An 18,522-nucleotide genomic window follows, 5' to 3' on the forward strand; every position below is an offset into this window, starting at 1 on the left:
GGATCCTGGGGCGCGACAAAGGGTCCGTGTCGCGGAACTGTGAGATCGCCTCGTCGTAATGGAAGACCAGATCGCGTAGTAGTTGTTGATCTGGCTGTGGATCTTCCGGCTCAGGGGGTTGTTGTACTGTGGCCTCCACTGGTGCTGATTCGCGTGCCCCACTCGCGAATGAATTGCTCAGCCGTACTGAACTTCGTCTCGACACATCGCTTGCTCTGCTTGTTCTGGAGCTTAGTTCTCTCTGCACCTGCTGCTTGATCTCGTCGACTTGCGTTTGGGAGAGCATATTGTTGCGTACAATCGCTCTACGCCTCGCGTTCATCGCGTTTTGGTCAAGCCTCCCGACGAACTCTGGATACGCTTCCTCGAACATTGCGAGTATTCGAGGGCGACCGCTCATGTCCGTCTCCAAAGCAGTGCAGATGTAATAGGCGCGGATCACGAATTCATTCATTTCATGTGTCCACATGATCCGTCGCCTAGTAGTACCCACAAGTGTGGACGACTGTCGTCTGACAGTCGCAACACGCCTCGTAGGCGCAGCGTTTCGTTGGTGATGTCGATGGCTGCTGTTTCCGTGTGGCGGTAGCTCTTCGGGTTGAACCCGGCTGGTGGCCCGCTCTTGCACATCGCCCTCTTATTTTATTATTTTTATTATTTTTTATTTTTTATTTTATCATTTATTTGAGTTTTTTGCTTCAGTTTACATTTTTATCTTATTTCAATCTATGTTACCGTTTCATTTGAATGTTTAATAACCAATAACCTTTTGAACATCGAGTGGCACCGTGGCAACGTGGAGCGATCCCGGAGTGGAAGCGATCTGCTTCGATACTGGAACAACAGTCTTAACGAGTCCATGGTGTCCCCATCCGTAGGCACCAGCACCATAACCAGCCCATGGGAGTCCCCAGGAATTCAGCTTGTCCACGCCACCATAATATCCGTTCCATCCTTTGTTCCATTGGGAGGCAACTGGCCACGCAGAGGACCACGATTTGGCAACCAGACCATGGTTATCCCAGGTGTTCAAACCGTTCCATCCATTCCAGCTATTCCATGCACCGGACTGTGACAATACTGTTGGCAAATATGATCCTTGAGCAACAACGGCCAAAGTGGCAACCAGTAGAACGACAAAGACCTATTGCGACACATTCAATGAGTAAATGTTAGGCGATTTTTGATGTTATTATGGATATTTACCTTCATTGTGGCAGTGATGATGTTTGGGCTTGTCTTTGGCTTGAAAAAGCTAACTGAAAACTGTATCGGTTGGAATCGATTCGTGCCTATTTATACACATTATTTTCCTTTCGATTTCACAGTGTAAAGGATTCAATTTGAAGGATACGGTGCTGCCTTTTGATGCGAAGCGTGTTCGATTTCGTTCATGTACGAATAAATGACTGCAAATAGAATTCCGCACAAGAATAGTAATGAAAAGCGGAAGCTGATTCACTTATTTTTTAGTCCATAATAGCTTTGAATGCCTTGGTGGTACATATTGACTACGATAATCGGTAATCATTACACACTAAAAAAAATTTGATTTTTATTATTCATAAAAATAACTCCGTGAATTTCGTGTTGATTTTATCTACTTATGTGAACATGATCTCAGATTTATTTCGATTTTAAGATTTCGTTTCAAAAATTTTGCTTTTTTAAACATGGATCATTAATGGTAAGAGAATACATTTACTTCCAGTACATTATAGTAATAGTACATTTTTGTAGCAATAAAAATGTGATTTGAAACATTTTTATTTCTATTGAGGCTGCATTTTCCTCTTAATGTTATGAACTTTTTGTTGTCAGAGGATAAGTTTTCAGTCAATGGGGAATTCAGCTTATCGCAATTGATATATTGATATGATGAATATATAAATTAGTAGTAGTAATATACTGACATACAGCAGATTCAAATGAAATCGTCCTGGAAACGCATAGTTTAGATGCAAACATTTTTGATATGGATGAAAGTTTGTATTTGTTTTGGACTAGAGAAAAAATGAGTTTTCCACATGAATTGAGACTCTCTTGACTCAAGAATAACTGGGTGTAATGATTTGGGCAGGAAAATTCTTTCAACATTTGTACCTCAAAAACTATGAGTCGAAAAGAAATAATGTCTTAAAAATAGCTGACGAGAATCGGTTTTTAAACGTGGAGAAAATATAGACTCTTATTTTGACATTTGTCGATTTGATGTGGATCTGCTCCATATTAAACCATTGTTGAAAGGACAGCTGATAGAAACGTTATAATCGTTCCTCCTCATTCCCCTACAAAGGTGTGAGCTGGACGAGTTGTCTGGTGCATAATTATATAACTATATTCTATACATCGAATTAAATTAGTAAGAAAGTGGAGCTTGAGCTTCAGCTTGAGTAGACTGTACTATTCGTAGTTGCTCTCCGTGATTGACCTGAACCAGCGAAATTGCACAAAGATTGCCAAACTTCCTGATTTTTCAGGATTCCCAGACTTTTAGGCCCTCATGAGAAAAACTGTCCGGTCCGCACTTGAATAATATTTAATCTTTCTTTCACTTCTTATCTATCTATAGCGAAGAAGGCAATTTTCAATCGTTATATTAGTCTGTCAAAAAAGTCCTGCGGTATTTTTTCTGAATTTTCATTTGTTCATAAAGTTAGTTACAATCATCTGTTTTAAGTCAAATATGCGCCGTTTTGTTCGATGACTTGTTCCCAACGAGATGCCAACTTCATAATACCCCTGTTATAGAAGCTCGCTTCCTTATTGGCAAAAAACTCGGATAGCGGACTATACGGCGGATACAAAAGAACCTCCCATCCGAGCTCCCGGAGCCTCTGGCGCGTCACCAAAGAAGTGTGTGGCCTGGCGTTGTCCTGATGGAAGACAATGCGGCCTCTGTTTATAAAAGATGGCCTCTTCTTCATGAGTGCTACCTTCAAGCGGTCCAGTTGTTGGCAGTACAGGTCCGAATTGAGCGTTTGGCCATAGGGAAGCAGCTCATAATAGATTATTCCTTGACAATCCCACCAAACACACAGTAGAACCTTCCTGGCCGTTAATGAGGGCTTGGCCACCATCTGAGCCGCTTCAGCGGGCTTCGAACACGACCGTTTGCGCTTCACGTTGTCGTAAGTGACCCACTTTTCATCGCCAGTCACCATCCGCTTCAGAAACGGGTCGATTTTGTTGCGATTCAGCAGCGATTCACATCCGTCGATACGGTCAAAGATGTTTTTTTGCGTCAACGTGTGTGGCACCCATACATCGAGCTTCTTTGTGAATCCAAGCTTCTTCAAATGGTTAATAACGGTTTAATGACTTATCCCCAGCTCTTGGCCGATTCTACGGCTGCTACTATGACGGTCTTTCTCGGCTAATTCAACGATTTTGTTGCAATTTTCGACGACAATCCTTCCGGAGCGTGGCGCATCTTCGACGACCTCTACACCAGAACGAAAACGTTGAAACCAACGTTGTGCGGTGGAAATGGAAACTGTATCGGGTCCATAAACTGCACAAATTTTATTGGCAGCTTGAGATGCATTTTTGCCTTTGTCATATTTAGTAGTACTGTAAAATATGTCGGATTTTCTCTTTATTTTGCTCCATATTTGCAACACTATAACTCACGAACGACTTAACCAAACAAAACACTGTCAAGGACTATATTATAGCAAAAATACCTTTCCAACAAGCTATAGTATGACTCGATACAATGAATACAACTAGAACTACGCGCTTACAACGACACCTCGCGGAATTACCGCAGGACTTTTTTGACAGCCTAATATTTTGAATTAAACTTGATGTTTTTTTAGTGTTCGAAACACGTAGTTTAAATTCTTAGTTAACCACTTGTCTATACATTTTCTGTTTTTTCATAAAAACTCATCTGTACAATATAACATTATTTTTTGATACAGTTTTTGTGTCAAATTTGTCGCCATATCCCAAAAAACGTGTTCCTCTAATAAGTAGAATACACATTCGATACGGGAAAAAGGGTCAAACAATTCGACCGAAAAACCGGGTTGTATTGGGTTGTATTGTCCTCGCTTCATATTCGCAACGAGAAATTCTAGCTGTTTGGCTGGGATGTGTTATCCCATCAGCTAAACTAACTGGATATTACACCTAAAGATTATTACAGGTTCAGGTTTCTACAAAATCACATAAGAGCAAGAATTTCGACTCTATGAACAGTTTCTGTTTTCTGGGAGGATAGAATTTTGAAGCTGCGTGTAAGATGACGAAAGATTGTGATTCAAGACTATATGCTACCAATAGAAATGGTGCTTTTGTTTCCCCTAATAAATAGGCTCGAGCTTTCCAGACAAGCCAATAAGAGCTATCCTGATTTCTTCCTGATTTTTATTTTCATTCTTCCGGATTTTTGAAAATTGTAGTTGTCAACCCCAATAAAAATATAACTTTCTTATCTTCATAGATAGAGGTAAACATAGTTCGCCAATGTTGTAGTCCCTGTTATTTGAGACATCTTTGTAGTACAAAGTTGTTTTGTATCTCTTGAAACAATCGCCTTTTTTCTATGTTGCGTTAGGATCGCCACCAAAACTGTTTTTCTGTTCTAATCATATTTCAAATTCTACATACAAACTGTCTCCAGAAGACTTTTAGAGTTTGCTGATACAAACATTTTGCGATGCAGACTGTGCGATGTGCGATGTTTATCTCTATCTATAAAGATAAGAAAGTTAGATTTTTTATTTCATCGACAATTTTGGTCACCCTATTTTTGATAACATATAAATGAGCGCTCTATCATATGTAACAACTTTGTCTAAAGAATAAATATCTACCAAAATATATTGGTGCTCCTAACGCAACTTAGAAAAAAAAAGCTATATCGGTTATTTCAAGAGATACAAAAAAACTTTGTTCTACAAAGATGTCTCAAATAATTGGGACTACAACATTGTCGAACTATGTTTACCTCTATCTATAAAGATAAGAAAGTTATATTTTTTATTTCATCGAAAATTTTTATCACCCTATTTTTGATAGCTTGAAAGTGAGCGCTCTATCATATGTATCAACTATGTCGAAGACAGTTTTTGTCTAGAGAATAACTGTCGAGCTCTAAATACTTATTTCCACTTTAATGCATCTCCTGGACCATAGTGCAGCGGCATATGTTCTTAATCAGAAGAACAAGTGAAGACATAATTTGAACGCTAGATACGAGAGAACTTCCAACCCGGGAAATCACCCTGATTGATCAGCAACTGAACACAATATTTATGCCAGTATTAGCCTTTAACAATGAATTTACAATGGAACTCGTTTCACTAGATACCCTACAACTGATTTAAATACGGTCGTTTTCGATTTCAGACCGATGAGCAAACCTCAGCCAAATTCGAGCCGATACTTCAGGACCCCCATTCAACCTAGGATGCAATCGGTATAATCCAAGAAATTTAGTATACTTCTGAACTCAATAAAAATAATGAATAATGCCATTGATGAATGACAAAAATTGAACATAGCTTCCATTAAAAAGTCAGAATAAGAAAGCAATTATTCTACTCATAAACGTCGTATATTCAGTTTCAAAACTGTCTTCTTATACTTAACGCACATATATAAAAAGCATTACAAGCGTGTTATTTATCGATATAAATAAAAACGATTTGGTGTTCGTTCCCACAATTTAACTCAAGAACGGAGCCACGGACTTAACAGTCAGTATCAGGTTTGATGCATCTTAGTCTGCATCAGGTTTATATGCCTAAAAAGTAATTATATATCACGTGATCTATAACGTACAGAAAAATATTTTCTGTGGTGGCTTGAGTGTTTGAAATTATTTAAGTGAAAATACCAATTGTTGGTGGGACAAAGTTCGCCAGGTCAGCTAGTTTCCAATAAATCTACAAAAAAATAATAATAAAAAAAAAAATATATATACTGTGACATCGATAAGTATATATTTTTCGAAAGCATATTTTTGGAAGCATCGCCTGTGCTATTCGGATTTCAAACTACGCTTAACCCTCTAAGACCCACTTTTATCTGGAATTTCCGACTTTCAACATAAAATACTCCTAACAGAAAGCTGCCAGCACAAAACCGATGAATATGTGTGACAGATGAAAATATTCTAAAGATGTTCTAGTTGAAAATAATGTCTGAATAATTTGAATAGAAAATCAATGAAGCCCGTCTAATAGGCGGGGTTGGGCTGGAGAGGGTTAATGAAAATGCCTCGAATGTTTCTTACGCCTAATATATCAAATATTGTCGAAATTCTGATAATTTGATTGGCTACTCAAGTTGACATTGCAGATATCTTCAAGTTTTGGATATCAAAGTTGACACAACAGTTTTTCAATCGAAAACACGTTAATAAATTTAATTTAAAAAAATATATATTTACATTCTTTCAATCCCCAATCGCTTCACAAACGTTTTTGCATCAAAGGTTCCCCAAACATGGTAGCAATCTATCATTCTTCGACTCGATAAATGCATCTCCCAGTTGCGGAGGAAATCGGTCTAATCGAACAGTTTTTGGCAACTTAAAGGGTTCCTGGAGCTGGAGCGAGGTTCAGCTGCTTCTGCGAAATAGCATGGCCGGCGAGTGGAGCCACATGAACAGCGCCACGGTTGGCATTCACAGAGACGGCTCCGGGGACAACTCCGGCATGATGAGCAACCGAGGCCACTGGTGCACTCCAGTGAGCAGCGGCTGGCCAAGCTCCTCCCCAATGTCCAGCACCAGACCAAGCTCCGTCCCAGTGACCGGCCGCTGGCCACGCGCCGTAAGCACCAGCATTCGACCAAGCACCATCCCAATGAGCGGCTGGCCACGATGGAACATTAGCCTGAACAACGGTTCCCCATGGTCCCCAGCTGGCTTCGGCGGCAACGGCGAAGGCGATGACAACAGCGGCAATGATGCACTGAAATCCGGAAGAGCAGAATGTAATTATAATATACGATTCTCACCACAATTGTAGATTTGATTACCTTCATTTTGAAGAATGATTGGTTTGGATTTGGTTAGTTCCAATTGTTTGAACACTTGATCAGTTTATGTTCTTACTAGAACACAGAGGTGGCTTTTATACCAAAAACTGAAACGGTATCATTCAGTAAAGTTGTATTGATTATTCAATTAGATTAATTAGCCGTAACAAAAAACGAAAGGACGAAACGTTTACATTTTGATGCGCAACTTTTGAAAACATAATACTTCTATTCTGTTTTGCTATATTCTTCATTCTTGGATCTAAATATTGCTTCAAAAGGTATCATTGGTCAACGGAGAAATGATAACTTACAATTAAATCCACAACAAATGACCTTGGAAACATCCTCACATGTCAATCGACACGAGTATATAATTGATAGTTCATCGCGACTCTAATCACAGTTCATCATCGCAACTCCTCTGATCGTGACACTAACAAAATGAAAGTAAAATTTAATTCCACCAAAAATCTACACAAACTAATTATTAAAAAAAACCAAACTTAAGGTTGCCATCGCCCTCCTGGTTGCCACTCTGGCCGTTGCCACCCAAGCATCATACATACCAACCGTTTGGCCCCAACACGGTGCATGGAACAACTGGAATAGATGGAATGGTTTAAACAGCTGGGATAATCATGGTTTGGTTGCCAAATCGTGGTCTCCTGCGTGGCCAGTTGCCTCCCAATGGAACAACAATGGATGGAACGGATATTATGGTGGTGTGGCCAAACTGAACTCCTGGGGTCTTCCATGGGCAGGATATGGTGCTGGAGCCTACGGTTGGGGACATCATGGACTCGCCAAGACTGTTGTGCCGGTAGCGAAGCAGATCGGTGCCACACCAGGATCGCTACACGTTGCCCCGGTGCCACTCGATGGAGTGAAGGTTGTTTTGCATTGAGATTGATTGAAAAAATTGTATGGAATCAAATGGTATGAAAATGAATTTAAGAAATATAGATATTTACATGATAAAGTAATTGGTGTGTACCTTTTTTTTTTATTTATTTCACGTTAAATACAAATAAAAATTGGATTGTGATTATTTTGATGTTTCCGCTAAGAAGCAAAATGAAAATAACTTATAAAATGATAAAATGATAAAATGATGAAATGATAAAATGATAAAATGATAAAATGATAAAATGATAAAATGATAAAATGATAAAATGATAAAATGATAAAATGATAAAATGATAAAATGATAAAATGATAAAATGATAAAATGATAAAATGATAAAATGATAAAATGATAAAATGATAAAATGATAAAATGATAAAATGATAAAATGATAAAATGATAAAATGATAAAATGATAAAATGATAAAATGATAAAATGATAAAATGATAAAATGATAAAATGATAAAATGATAAAATGATAAAATGATAAAATGATAAAATGATAAAATGATAAAATGATAAAATGATAAAATGATAAAATGATAAAATGATAAAATGATAAAATGATAAAATGATAAAATGATAAAATGATAAAATGATAAAATGATAAAATGATAAAATGATAAAATGATAAAATGATAAAATGATAAAATGATAAAATGATAAAATGATAAAATGATAAAATGATAAAATGATAAAATGATAAAATGATAAAATGATAAAATGATAAAATGATAAAATGATAAAATGATAAAATGATAAAATGATAAAATGATAAAATGATAAAATGATAAAATGATAAAATGATAAAATGATAAAATGATAAAATGATAAAATGATAAAATGATAAAATGATAAAATGATAAAATGATAAAATGATAAAATGATAAAATGATAAAATGATAAAATGATAAAATGATAAAATGATAAAATGATAAAATGATAAAATGATAAAATGATAAAATGATAAAATGATAAAATGATAAAATGATAAAATGATAAAATGATAAAATGATAAAATGATAAAATGATAAAATGATAAAATGATAAAATGATAAAATGATAAAATGATAAAATGATAAAATGATAAAATGATAAAATGATAAAATGATAAAATGATAAAATGATAAAATGATAAAATGATAAAATGATAAAATGATAAAATGATAAAATGATAAAATGATAAAATGATAAAATGATAAAATGATAAAATGATAAAATGATAAAATGATAAAATGATAAAATGATAAAATGATAAAATGATAAAATGATAAAATGATAAAATGATAAAATGATAAAATGATAAAATGATAAAATGATAAAATGATAAAATGATAAAATGATAAAATGATAAAATGATAAAATGATAAAATGATAAAATGATAAAATGATAAAATGATAAAATGATAAAATGATAAAATGATAAAATGATAAAATGATAAAATGATAAAATGATAAAATGATAAAATGATAAAATGATAAAATGATAAAATGATAAAATGATAAAATGATAAAATGATAAAATGATAAAATGATAAAATGATAAAATGATAAAATGATAAAATGATAAAATGATAAAATGATAAAATGATAAAATGATAAAATGATAAAATGATAAAATGATAAAATGATAAAATGATAAAATGATAAAATGATAAAATGATAAAATGATAAAATGATAAAATGATAAAATGATAAAATGATAAAATGATAAAATGATAAAATGATAAAATGATAAAATGATAAAATGATAAAATGATAAAATGATAAAATGATAAAATGATAAAATGATAAAATGATAAAATGATAAAATGATAAAATGATAAAATGATAAAATGATAAAATGGTAAAATGATAAAATGATAAAATGATAAAATGATAAAATGATAAAATGATAAAATGATAAAATGATAAAATGATAAAATGATAAAATGATAAAATGATAAAATGATAAAATGATAAATTGTACATTCTTGTACAAATTGTACAAATATTCAAAAAAGAATTAGATTGTGTTTTGAAAAGGGCCAAAAAAATTTTTCTTATTTTTTTTACAAAATTTTTTTACAATACCTAAGAAAAATTACCAACATTGAAAAAAAAACGATAAAAAATATTTTTTAAAATAAAATTCTTTTCCCTCAAATATCTGCAAAACGTATTTTTTTTTTAAATTAATTAATTATTTTATAATATTTAATTGTTTTTATAATAATTTTTTTTGAAATTAAATAATTTAAATTAACATGAAAAAAAATTTTCCCCTGTAAAGGTGCCCATCTTACTATATATGAGTGACTTGTTGGAATTCTATGGGGTAATCATATCTATTTTTTCAGAATTTTAGTTTCGTTTTTGTTTTCGAGAAAAATGAATTTTAATTTGCAATTTTTTTTTCAATGAATATTTTTTCAAAAATTTGTTTGATATTCCAAAATGAAAACAAATAATTTCCAACATTTCATTTTTTAACTAAAATCTTGTGAATCTGATTTTAAATTGAAACTTTTTTCAACGTTTTTTTTTTCAAAAAATCTAAATTTAAAATCTATTAGATTTACAAAATGTTGGTTAAAGAAAAGAATTTGAGAATTTATTAGGGTTTTCATGAAAAAATATCGAACAATGTTTTGAAAAAAAAATTATTGAAAAAAAAATTAAAATTATTTTTTCCGAAAACATGTGTTTTTAAAATGTACATAAAATAAATATAAAAAGCCTTTACAATTTCCAACAAGTAACTCATATAATGAAAGATGGACGCTTTTACAGGGAAAAACAACTTTTTCATGTTTTTTTTCAAAAAAATCCTATTTATGTTTAACTCGTCAAGAACATGTCAAACGCGAGAATTAACACACAAAAATGTTACGAGTAAAGCAATATTTTTTCAGGATTTTTCAGCAAAATGTTTTATGTAAATTTAAGCAATTTTTCACATTTCATCCTTAGACCACTATTTTGTAGGTATTACAGTTTTTGTGTTATATATTTTTCTAAAATATTAAGAAAAAAATTGGCCTTTTTCGTAAAGTTGTCTTATACTTTTTTGAATATTTTTCAAGTATGCAAAGTTCTTAAATGACCCATATCTTTTTATCCACAATGTTTCACAGCTATTTGAGATGGTGCGGCCAAATCCTTAGACGTGTTGGCTTGAAATTCGTCTTTTTTGTTTCAGAGATTATTCCATCTATCTGAGTGATAGGATCTCCAGGTCTCCTAATCAAAAACAACAATGTCGAAATGCCAATCGATCAAGGTTTTGAATAAATTAGATTGGTAATGTTAGGATACAAGAAATTTTAAAATGCTATACTTCAATAATATTTTTGTTTTAAATACAGTAGAACCCCGATTCAAGTGCTCCCGTGGCCGAGTGGTTAGCGTCATAACTAACATGCCGGGTGTTCGGGTTCGATTCCCGTTCTGGTCGGGGGAATTTTTCGTCAAAGAAATTTCCTCCGACTTGCACTGTGATCACGCGTATTCTAGAGCTTGCCACTCAGAATGCATTCAAGGCGTGTTATTTGGCATAGAAATCTCAACTAAGTACTAATAAAAATGACGCAAGTAATACTACGTTGAGACGGCGAAGTTCCTCTAGGAACGTTAGTGCCATTGAAGAAGAAGAACCCCGATTATCCGCGAAAGCGAGTTACCTAGTAAATTTATAGACCTTCCCGAAATTTGTCAGTGAGTCATACTGATCTTGCTATTTTGTTTTGGTCATGGTTTTCACACTATCTGATCATTGGTGCGCACGACCTTACAGATGAATAGTTTAATGATTTCTGTATTGATGAGACATAGTTTTCATGCTAAAAAATATTTTTTTCGTATTTGCAACTTATGTTTAGCCCTTTATTTGGCGATTTTCGTTATACGCGATGACCTTGCCCGACTATTTCGCGGGTAATCGGGGTTCTACTGTATATGAAAAAAATTCTTCTGTCTATACGTTTAGTCATTTAGTCATTGAAATTATGTACTAATTTACAAATAAAACCTGAAGGATATTTTTATCCAACCCTTTGGATGATGCTGACCCAAATTTCAAATTTCATACACTTATCTCGCCATTTTAAACACAACTTGATTTGCAACACAAAATATTAAGAATCGCATTTCAATTGTTATTTCATTCGTGATGAAATAAATAAAGAAAGGTACACGCAATTACTTAATCATGCAAATATCTGTATTTGTCACATCCATTTCAATACAATTTAAGTCCATACAATTTCTCTTATCATCCTCAATGCAAAACAGCTTTCACTCCATCGAGTGGCACTGGGGCAACGTGGAGCGATCCTGGTGTGGAAGCAATCTGCTTCGATACTGGCACAACAGTATGAGCGAGTCCATGACTTCCCCATCCGTAGGCACCAGCACCATAACCTGCCCATGGAAGTCCCCAGGAGTTCAACTTGTTCACACCACCATAATATCCGTTCCATCCATTATTCCATTGGGAGGCAACTGGCCACGCAGGAGACCACGATTTGGCGACTAGACCATGGTTATCCCATGTGTTCAAACCATTCCATCCATTCCAAGCATTCCATGCACCGTGTTGGGGCCAAACGGTTGGCAAATATGATCCTTGTGCGGCAACCGCCAGAGTAGCAACCAGGAGGGCGATGAAAACCTAATTTGTAATAGATTATACTGGGTTGAGCTTTACAATAGAATGATTGTTCTATACTATGTTACCTTCATTTTGAGAAATTTGATTCACTGTTCAAAGAAGAGCTGAAGACGAACTATGATCGATGACAAATGATCGACCTATTTTATACTCCTCACTGTCTACTTGAAGCCGAACGAGCGTGAGGATATTCGAGTATGAGTTCAAGGTCTATTTTCACGGACTTGCGTTGCGCGGATACTGATGCAATCACTGTTCATATTTTCGATGGCACGAATAAAATTAGAATTTTCAATCATGAATATTTTGGATCGTTTCGGCTCATTAAATTTAGAATGTTACACATCGGATGCGGTAGAAATGGTTCCCTTCTGGTGCGGAATTTTGAACATCCATTCCATTCTAAATAAAATTGTTATAACATGTGTGAGGACCAATCGAGCAACTATAAAAGTCTCAGCTGAGGTCTGATACAAATCACAAACAAGATCAGAACCAAGAGTTAAGTGCCTAAAATCCACCAAACCAAACAATAACCAAAATGAAGGTGCTTTGTTTTATCAAATTTTATTAATAAACAAAACAAAATACAAATACACTATTTTGTTTCCAGTGCATCATTGCCGCTGTCGTCATCGCGTTTGCAGTTGCTGCGGAAGCCAGCTGGGGACCATGGGGAACCGTTGTCCAGGCTAATGTTCCATCGTGGCCAGCAGCCCATTGGGATGGTGCTTGGTCGAATGCTGGTGCTTACGGTGCGTGGCCAGCTGCTGGACACTGGGACGGAGCATGGTCTGGTGCCGGGCATTGGGGAGGAGCTTGGCCAGCCGCTGCCCACTGGGGTGTTCCAGCTGCTTCGGTTGCCCATCATGCTGGAGTTGTCCCCGGAGCGGTTTCCGTGAACGCCAACCGTGGGGCTGTCCACATTGCTCCACTCGCGGGGCATGCTATTTCTCAGAAGCAACTGAACCTCGCTCCAGCCCCGGGAACTATCTAAGATATAAAACATCAACAGAATGTTGATAAACGGACTTTTCTACAAACCGATGAACTGCCAAATCTGATGACAAGTATTGTAAATTTAACTCTAATTTATGAACCAAAGCATTGCTAATATGAATAAAGTTTAATTCTCATAGGAGGTATTTCAGGGAGCAATTTATTCAAAAATATACACATCAACACAAATTAACTTAGTAAGAATTTTCATGTTTGTTGTATTATCCACAATCTCCGCCCCCAGTTCAAGGTTCTTTCTTTGCGTTAATGAAATGGTTTGAATAGTTAATTAGATGAACAATGAGGGAAGAAGGATTTTTTGTCTAACAAACGCCAATGAAGCATGAATTATCCTCTCAAATACAGTATGTAAAAAGTTTTAACAACCCCTGCTTTCAATATGCAATATTTTTGTGGATATATTTGAATTTTCTTGTTTCTATGAACTATGGGATTTTATCTTTTTCTTATTAGATTGACCTGAAATTATAATCAAAAATATTTTGAGCACCAGGAGAGGGAAGTTAACCCTAATATGCTTAAATAGATATTCTATCGTATGTTATTACTTACAATTTTCAATTCGTAGATTTTATTTCGGAATCTTTATTATCTAACACAATCGATCCGACGCACCCACAACTAGCAAGATAAAAGTGGCTGCAGAATTTCGACGATATAAACGAAATTTCGTCTATTTAAACTTGACGCATTGTAATCGTTTATTTTGAAAGTGAATGCCTCTCATTTTATAGTCACTTGTCACCATTTTGCGCTATTCTCAAAATATTTTTTTTGTTAATATTATTGGCCTCGAAAAGTGTTGCATTCCTTTGTGGAATAATTTGACATTTACTTTTCAGTTATCACAATGACGTCCAAACAAAAGGAGCAACGTGTCAAATTTTGCATCCACATCGTGAAAATTCGAATTACTTGCATGTTGAGTTAGCGAAATAGGATCAAGTGACCAAATCAAGCATCACCAATGTAAGAAAAGTATTTAGAGAATGTATGTCAAAGGCCTTATCGAGAGCGAATGGAAAATCGAAACCGCGCGAAATACAGGAAATTTACCTGTATTTTATGCAAATTAAGGGAGGGGTGCCATAACATCATAGAAGCATTTCTCATATTCAAAAATCTTCACATGCCATATTTGGCTCCATTTGATTGATTAGTTTTCGAGTTATGCAGAAAATTGTGTTTCATTTGTATGGTAGCCTCCCCTTAGAGAGGAGGCAGGAGTGTCGAACCACCATAAAAACGTTTATCGATCCCTAAAACCTCTATATGCTAAGTTTAGTTTTTTAGTTTAGTTTTTTTTAGAGTTTTTCAGCACCCTTCCCTCCTCCTCTTTAGAGAGGAGAAAAGAGTGTCAAACCACCATAAATACATTAATTGCTCCCTAAAACCTCCATATGCCAAATTCGGTTCCATTTGGTCGATTTGTTATCCAATTATGTAGAAATTTATGGTTCATTTCTATGGCAAAACCCCCCTCCCCTCCCTTAGAGAGATAAGAGAAGTGATGAACCACCTTAGAAATTTGTCTTACCCCCTAAAACCACCACATGCGAAATTTGGCTCGATTAGTTCTAGAGTTATGCAGAAATATATCCTTTATTTGCAACCCCCTCTCCTCCAGAGAGAGGGGCGGAGTGTCTATCTACGATAGGAACCTTATATATATATATATATATATATATATATATATATATATATATATATATATATATATATATATATATATATATATATATATATATATATATATATATATATATATATATATATATATATATATATATATATATATATATATATATATATATATATATATATATATATATATATATATATATGGTGGTTCGACACTCCTGCCTCCTCTCTAAGGGGAGGCTACCATACAAATGAAACACAATTTTCTGCATAACTCGAAAACTAATCAATCAAATGGAGCCAAATTTGGCATGTGAAGATTTTTGAATATGAGAAATGCTTCTATGATGTTTTGGCACCCCTCCCTTCTCTGAAATGGAGAGGGGATAAATAATACACATACACATAATACACAATACTACACATATTTCAACCAAACATGACAATTGATTTTTTTTAATGTGATAAAACGCACTCCTATACCTTCTTCTATCTTTATAAATAAAAATGGATCACCCAATGTGTTTATAAGAGCAAAACTCAACGAGATTTTCAACGTGAATGTGATAACGAAAAATTAATTTTGGGCGGAACGAAGTTGCCGGGTTAGCTAGTGATGCATAAAATGCATGTCCAAGAATTTGTCCTGAAATGCCGTTGCAGTTCATTCCATCATCCATAACGCCACAACCGTATTTCCTAAGTAAATTTTCGTCGTTTTCTTTGCTTTCTTTGCTCCAGATTTGTGTTACGGTTCGGTAAAGCTGCGCCTTGAAATTTCTCAAATCCATACCCGCATCTCTCGATGACAACTTCAGATTCTGTTTGAAATGAGCCGCCACATTCGAATGGGAGTTATGTTCAGCTATCTGTGCTTTTCTGTCACATCAGAACCCCCTGTCAATGGTCAGGCAATCCCCAAATCATTCGAGGGAATCAAATACCGTGGATATAGGACAAATTAACAGTTCATCCAATTAATTAGCGCATGAATGCATGATTGAAATTTGTACAAAAATGCGAGTAAGTTGGTTAAATTTGTTTTTGAAGAAATAAAATTATTTTTCTTCTTGAAGTTTAATTTACATAAAATACAGGTAAATTTCCTGTATTTCGCGCGGTTTCGATTTTCCATTCGCTCTCGATAAGGCCTTTGACATACATTCTCTAAATACTTTTCTTACATTGGTGATGCTTGATTTGGTCACTTGATCCTATTTCGCTAACTCAACATGCAAGTAATTCGAATTTTCACGATGTGGATGCAAAATTTGACACGTTGCTCCTTTTGTTTGGACGTCATTGTGATAACTGAAAAGTAAATGTCAAATTATTCCACAAAGGAATGCAACACTTTTCGAGGTCAATAATATTAACAAAAAAAATATTTTGAGAATAGCGCAAAATGGTGACAAGTGACTATAAAATGAGAGGCATTCACTTTCAAAATAAACGATTACAATGCGTCAAGTTTAAATATACGAAATTTCGTTTATATCGTCGAAATTCTGCAGCCACTTTTATCTTGCTAGTTGTGGGTGCGTCGGATCGATTGTGTTAGATAATAAAGATTCCGAAATAAAATCTACGAATTGAAAATTGTAAGTAATAACATACGATAGAATATCTATTTAAGCATATTAGGGTTAACTTCCCTCTCCTGGTGCTCAAAATATTTTTGATTATAATTTCAGGTCAATCTAATAAGAAAAAGATAAAATCCCATAGTTCATAGAAACAAGAAAATTCAAATATATCCACAAAAATATTGCATATTGAAAGCAGGGGTTGTTAAAACTTTTTACATACTGTATTTGAGAGGATAATTCATGCTTCATTGGCGTTTGTTAGACAAAAAATCCTTCTTCCCTCATTGTTCATCTAATTAACTATTCAAACCATTTCATTAACGCAAAGAAAGAACCTTGAACTGGGGGCGGAGATTGTGGATAATACAACAAACATGAAAATTCTTACTAAGTTAATTTGTGTTGATGTGCATATTTTTGAATAAATTGCTCCCTGAAATACCTCCTATGAGAATTAAACTTTATTCATATTAGCAATGCTTTGGTTCATAAATTAGAGTTAAATTTACAATACTTGTCATCAGATTTGGCAGTTCATCGGTTTGTAGAAAAGTCCGTTTATCAACATTCTGTTGATGTTTTATATCTTAGATAGTTCCCGGGGCTGGAGCGAGGTTCAGTTGCTTCTGAGAAATAGCATGCCCCGCGAGTGGAGCAATGTGGACAGCCCCACGGTTGGCGTTCACGGAAACCGCTCCGGGGACAACTCCAGCATGATGGGCAACCGAAGCAGCTGGAACACCCCAGTTGGCAGCGGCTGGCAAAGCTCCTCCCCAATGCCCGGCACCAGACCATGCTCCGTCCCAGTGTCCAGCAGCTGGCCACGCACCGTAAGCACCAGCATTCGACCAAGCACCATCCCAATGGGCTGCTGGCCACGATGGAACATTAGCCTGGACAACGGTTCCCCATGGTCCCCAGCTGGCTTCCGCAGCAACTGCAAACGCGATGACGACAGCGGCAATGATGCACTGGAAACAAAATAGTGTATTTGTATTTTGTTTTGTTTATTAATAAAATTTGATAAAACAAAGCACCTTCATTTTGGTTATTGTTTGGTTTGGTGGATTTTAGGCACTTAACTCTTGGTTCTGATCTTGTTTGTGATTTGTATCAGACCTCAGCTGAGACTTTTATAGTTGCTCGATTGGTCCTCACACATGTTATAACAATTTTATTTAGAATGGAATGGATGTTCAAAATTCCGCACCAGAAGGGAACCATTTCTACCGCATCCGATGTGTAACATTCTAAATTTAATGAGCCGAAACGATCCAAAATATTCATGATTGAAAATTCTAATTTTATTCGTGCCATCGAAAATATGAACAGTGATTGCATCAGTATCCGCGCAACGCAAGTCCGCGAAAATAGACCTTGAACTCATACTCGAATATCCTCACGCTCGTTCGGCTTCAAGTAGACAGTGAGGAGTATAAAATAGGTCGATCGATTTGTCATCGATCATAGTTCGTCTTCAGCTCTTCTTTGAACAGTGAATCAAATTTCTCAAAATGAAGGTAACATAGTATAGAACAATCATTCTATTGTAAAGCTCAACCCAGTATAATCTATTACAAATTAGGTTTTCATCGCCCTCCTGGTTGCTACTCTGGCGGTTGCCGCACAAGGATCATATTTGCCAACCGTTTGGCCCCAACACGGTGCATGGAATGCTTTGAATGGATGGAATGGTTTGAACACATGGGATAACCAT

At 35.1% G+C, this 18,522-nt stretch overlaps 6 protein-coding genes across 6 annotated transcripts; 2 read left to right on the plus strand and 4 right to left on the minus strand.

Moving 5' to 3' along the window:
• Positions 1-751: 751 nt before the first annotated feature.
• Positions 752-1,249, minus strand: LOC129773190 (uncharacterized). The gene is made up of 2 exons (XM_055776768.1): positions 1,207-1,249; positions 752-1,144 (listed from the first exon to the last, which is right to left on the minus strand). Exons 1-2 carry the CDS (start codon positions 1,210-1,212, stop codon positions 752-754), a joined length of 399 nt encoding a protein of 132 aa, XP_055632743.1. The 5' UTR covers positions 1,213-1,249.
• Positions 1,250-6,513: 5,264 nt separating this feature from the next.
• On the minus strand, positions 6,514-7,051 carry LOC129772904 (adult cuticle protein 1-like). Its single transcript, XM_055776434.1, has 2 exons — positions 6,997-7,051; positions 6,514-6,929 (listed from the first exon to the last, which is right to left on the minus strand). The coding sequence occupies exons 1-2, from the start codon at positions 7,000-7,002 to the stop codon at positions 6,546-6,548; spliced, it is 390 nt and encodes a 129-aa protein (XP_055632409.1). The 5' UTR covers positions 7,003-7,051; the 3' UTR covers positions 6,514-6,545.
• A 364-nt stretch (positions 7,052-7,415) lies between these two features.
• Positions 7,416-7,903, plus strand: LOC129773191 (uncharacterized). Its single transcript, XM_055776769.1, has 2 exons — positions 7,416-7,446; positions 7,508-7,903. The coding sequence occupies exons 1-2, from the start codon at positions 7,441-7,443 to the stop codon at positions 7,901-7,903; spliced, it is 402 nt and encodes a 133-aa protein (XP_055632744.1). The 5' UTR covers positions 7,416-7,440.
• A 4,244-nt stretch (positions 7,904-12,147) lies between these two features.
• LOC129775126 (uncharacterized) lies at positions 12,148-12,666 on the minus strand. The gene is made up of 2 exons (XM_055779424.1): positions 12,621-12,666; positions 12,148-12,555 (listed from the first exon to the last, which is right to left on the minus strand). The coding sequence occupies exons 1-2, from the start codon at positions 12,624-12,626 to the stop codon at positions 12,163-12,165; spliced, it is 399 nt and encodes a 132-aa protein (XP_055635399.1). The 5' UTR covers positions 12,627-12,666; the 3' UTR covers positions 12,148-12,162.
• A 383-nt stretch (positions 12,667-13,049) lies between these two features.
• LOC129774677 (adult cuticle protein 1-like) lies at positions 13,050-13,614 on the plus strand. The gene is made up of 2 exons (XM_055778517.1): positions 13,050-13,102; positions 13,169-13,614. The coding sequence occupies exons 1-2, from the start codon at positions 13,097-13,099 to the stop codon at positions 13,550-13,552; spliced, it is 390 nt and encodes a 129-aa protein (XP_055634492.1). The 5' UTR covers positions 13,050-13,096; the 3' UTR covers positions 13,553-13,614.
• Positions 13,615-17,330: 3,716 nt separating this feature from the next.
• LOC129774803 (adult cuticle protein 1-like) lies at positions 17,331-17,895 on the minus strand. The gene is made up of 2 exons (XM_055778767.1): positions 17,843-17,895; positions 17,331-17,776 (listed from the first exon to the last, which is right to left on the minus strand). Exons 1-2 carry the CDS (start codon positions 17,846-17,848, stop codon positions 17,393-17,395), a joined length of 390 nt encoding a protein of 129 aa, XP_055634742.1. The 5' UTR covers positions 17,849-17,895; the 3' UTR covers positions 17,331-17,392.
• Between the last annotated feature and the right edge of the window lie 627 nt (positions 17,896-18,522).

This window comes from Toxorhynchites rutilus, chromosome 3, assembly GCF_029784135.1.
Source record: "Toxorhynchites rutilus septentrionalis strain SRP chromosome 3, ASM2978413v1, whole genome shotgun sequence".
Classification (NCBI taxonomy): Eukaryota; Metazoa; Arthropoda; class Insecta; order Diptera; family Culicidae; genus Toxorhynchites; species Toxorhynchites rutilus.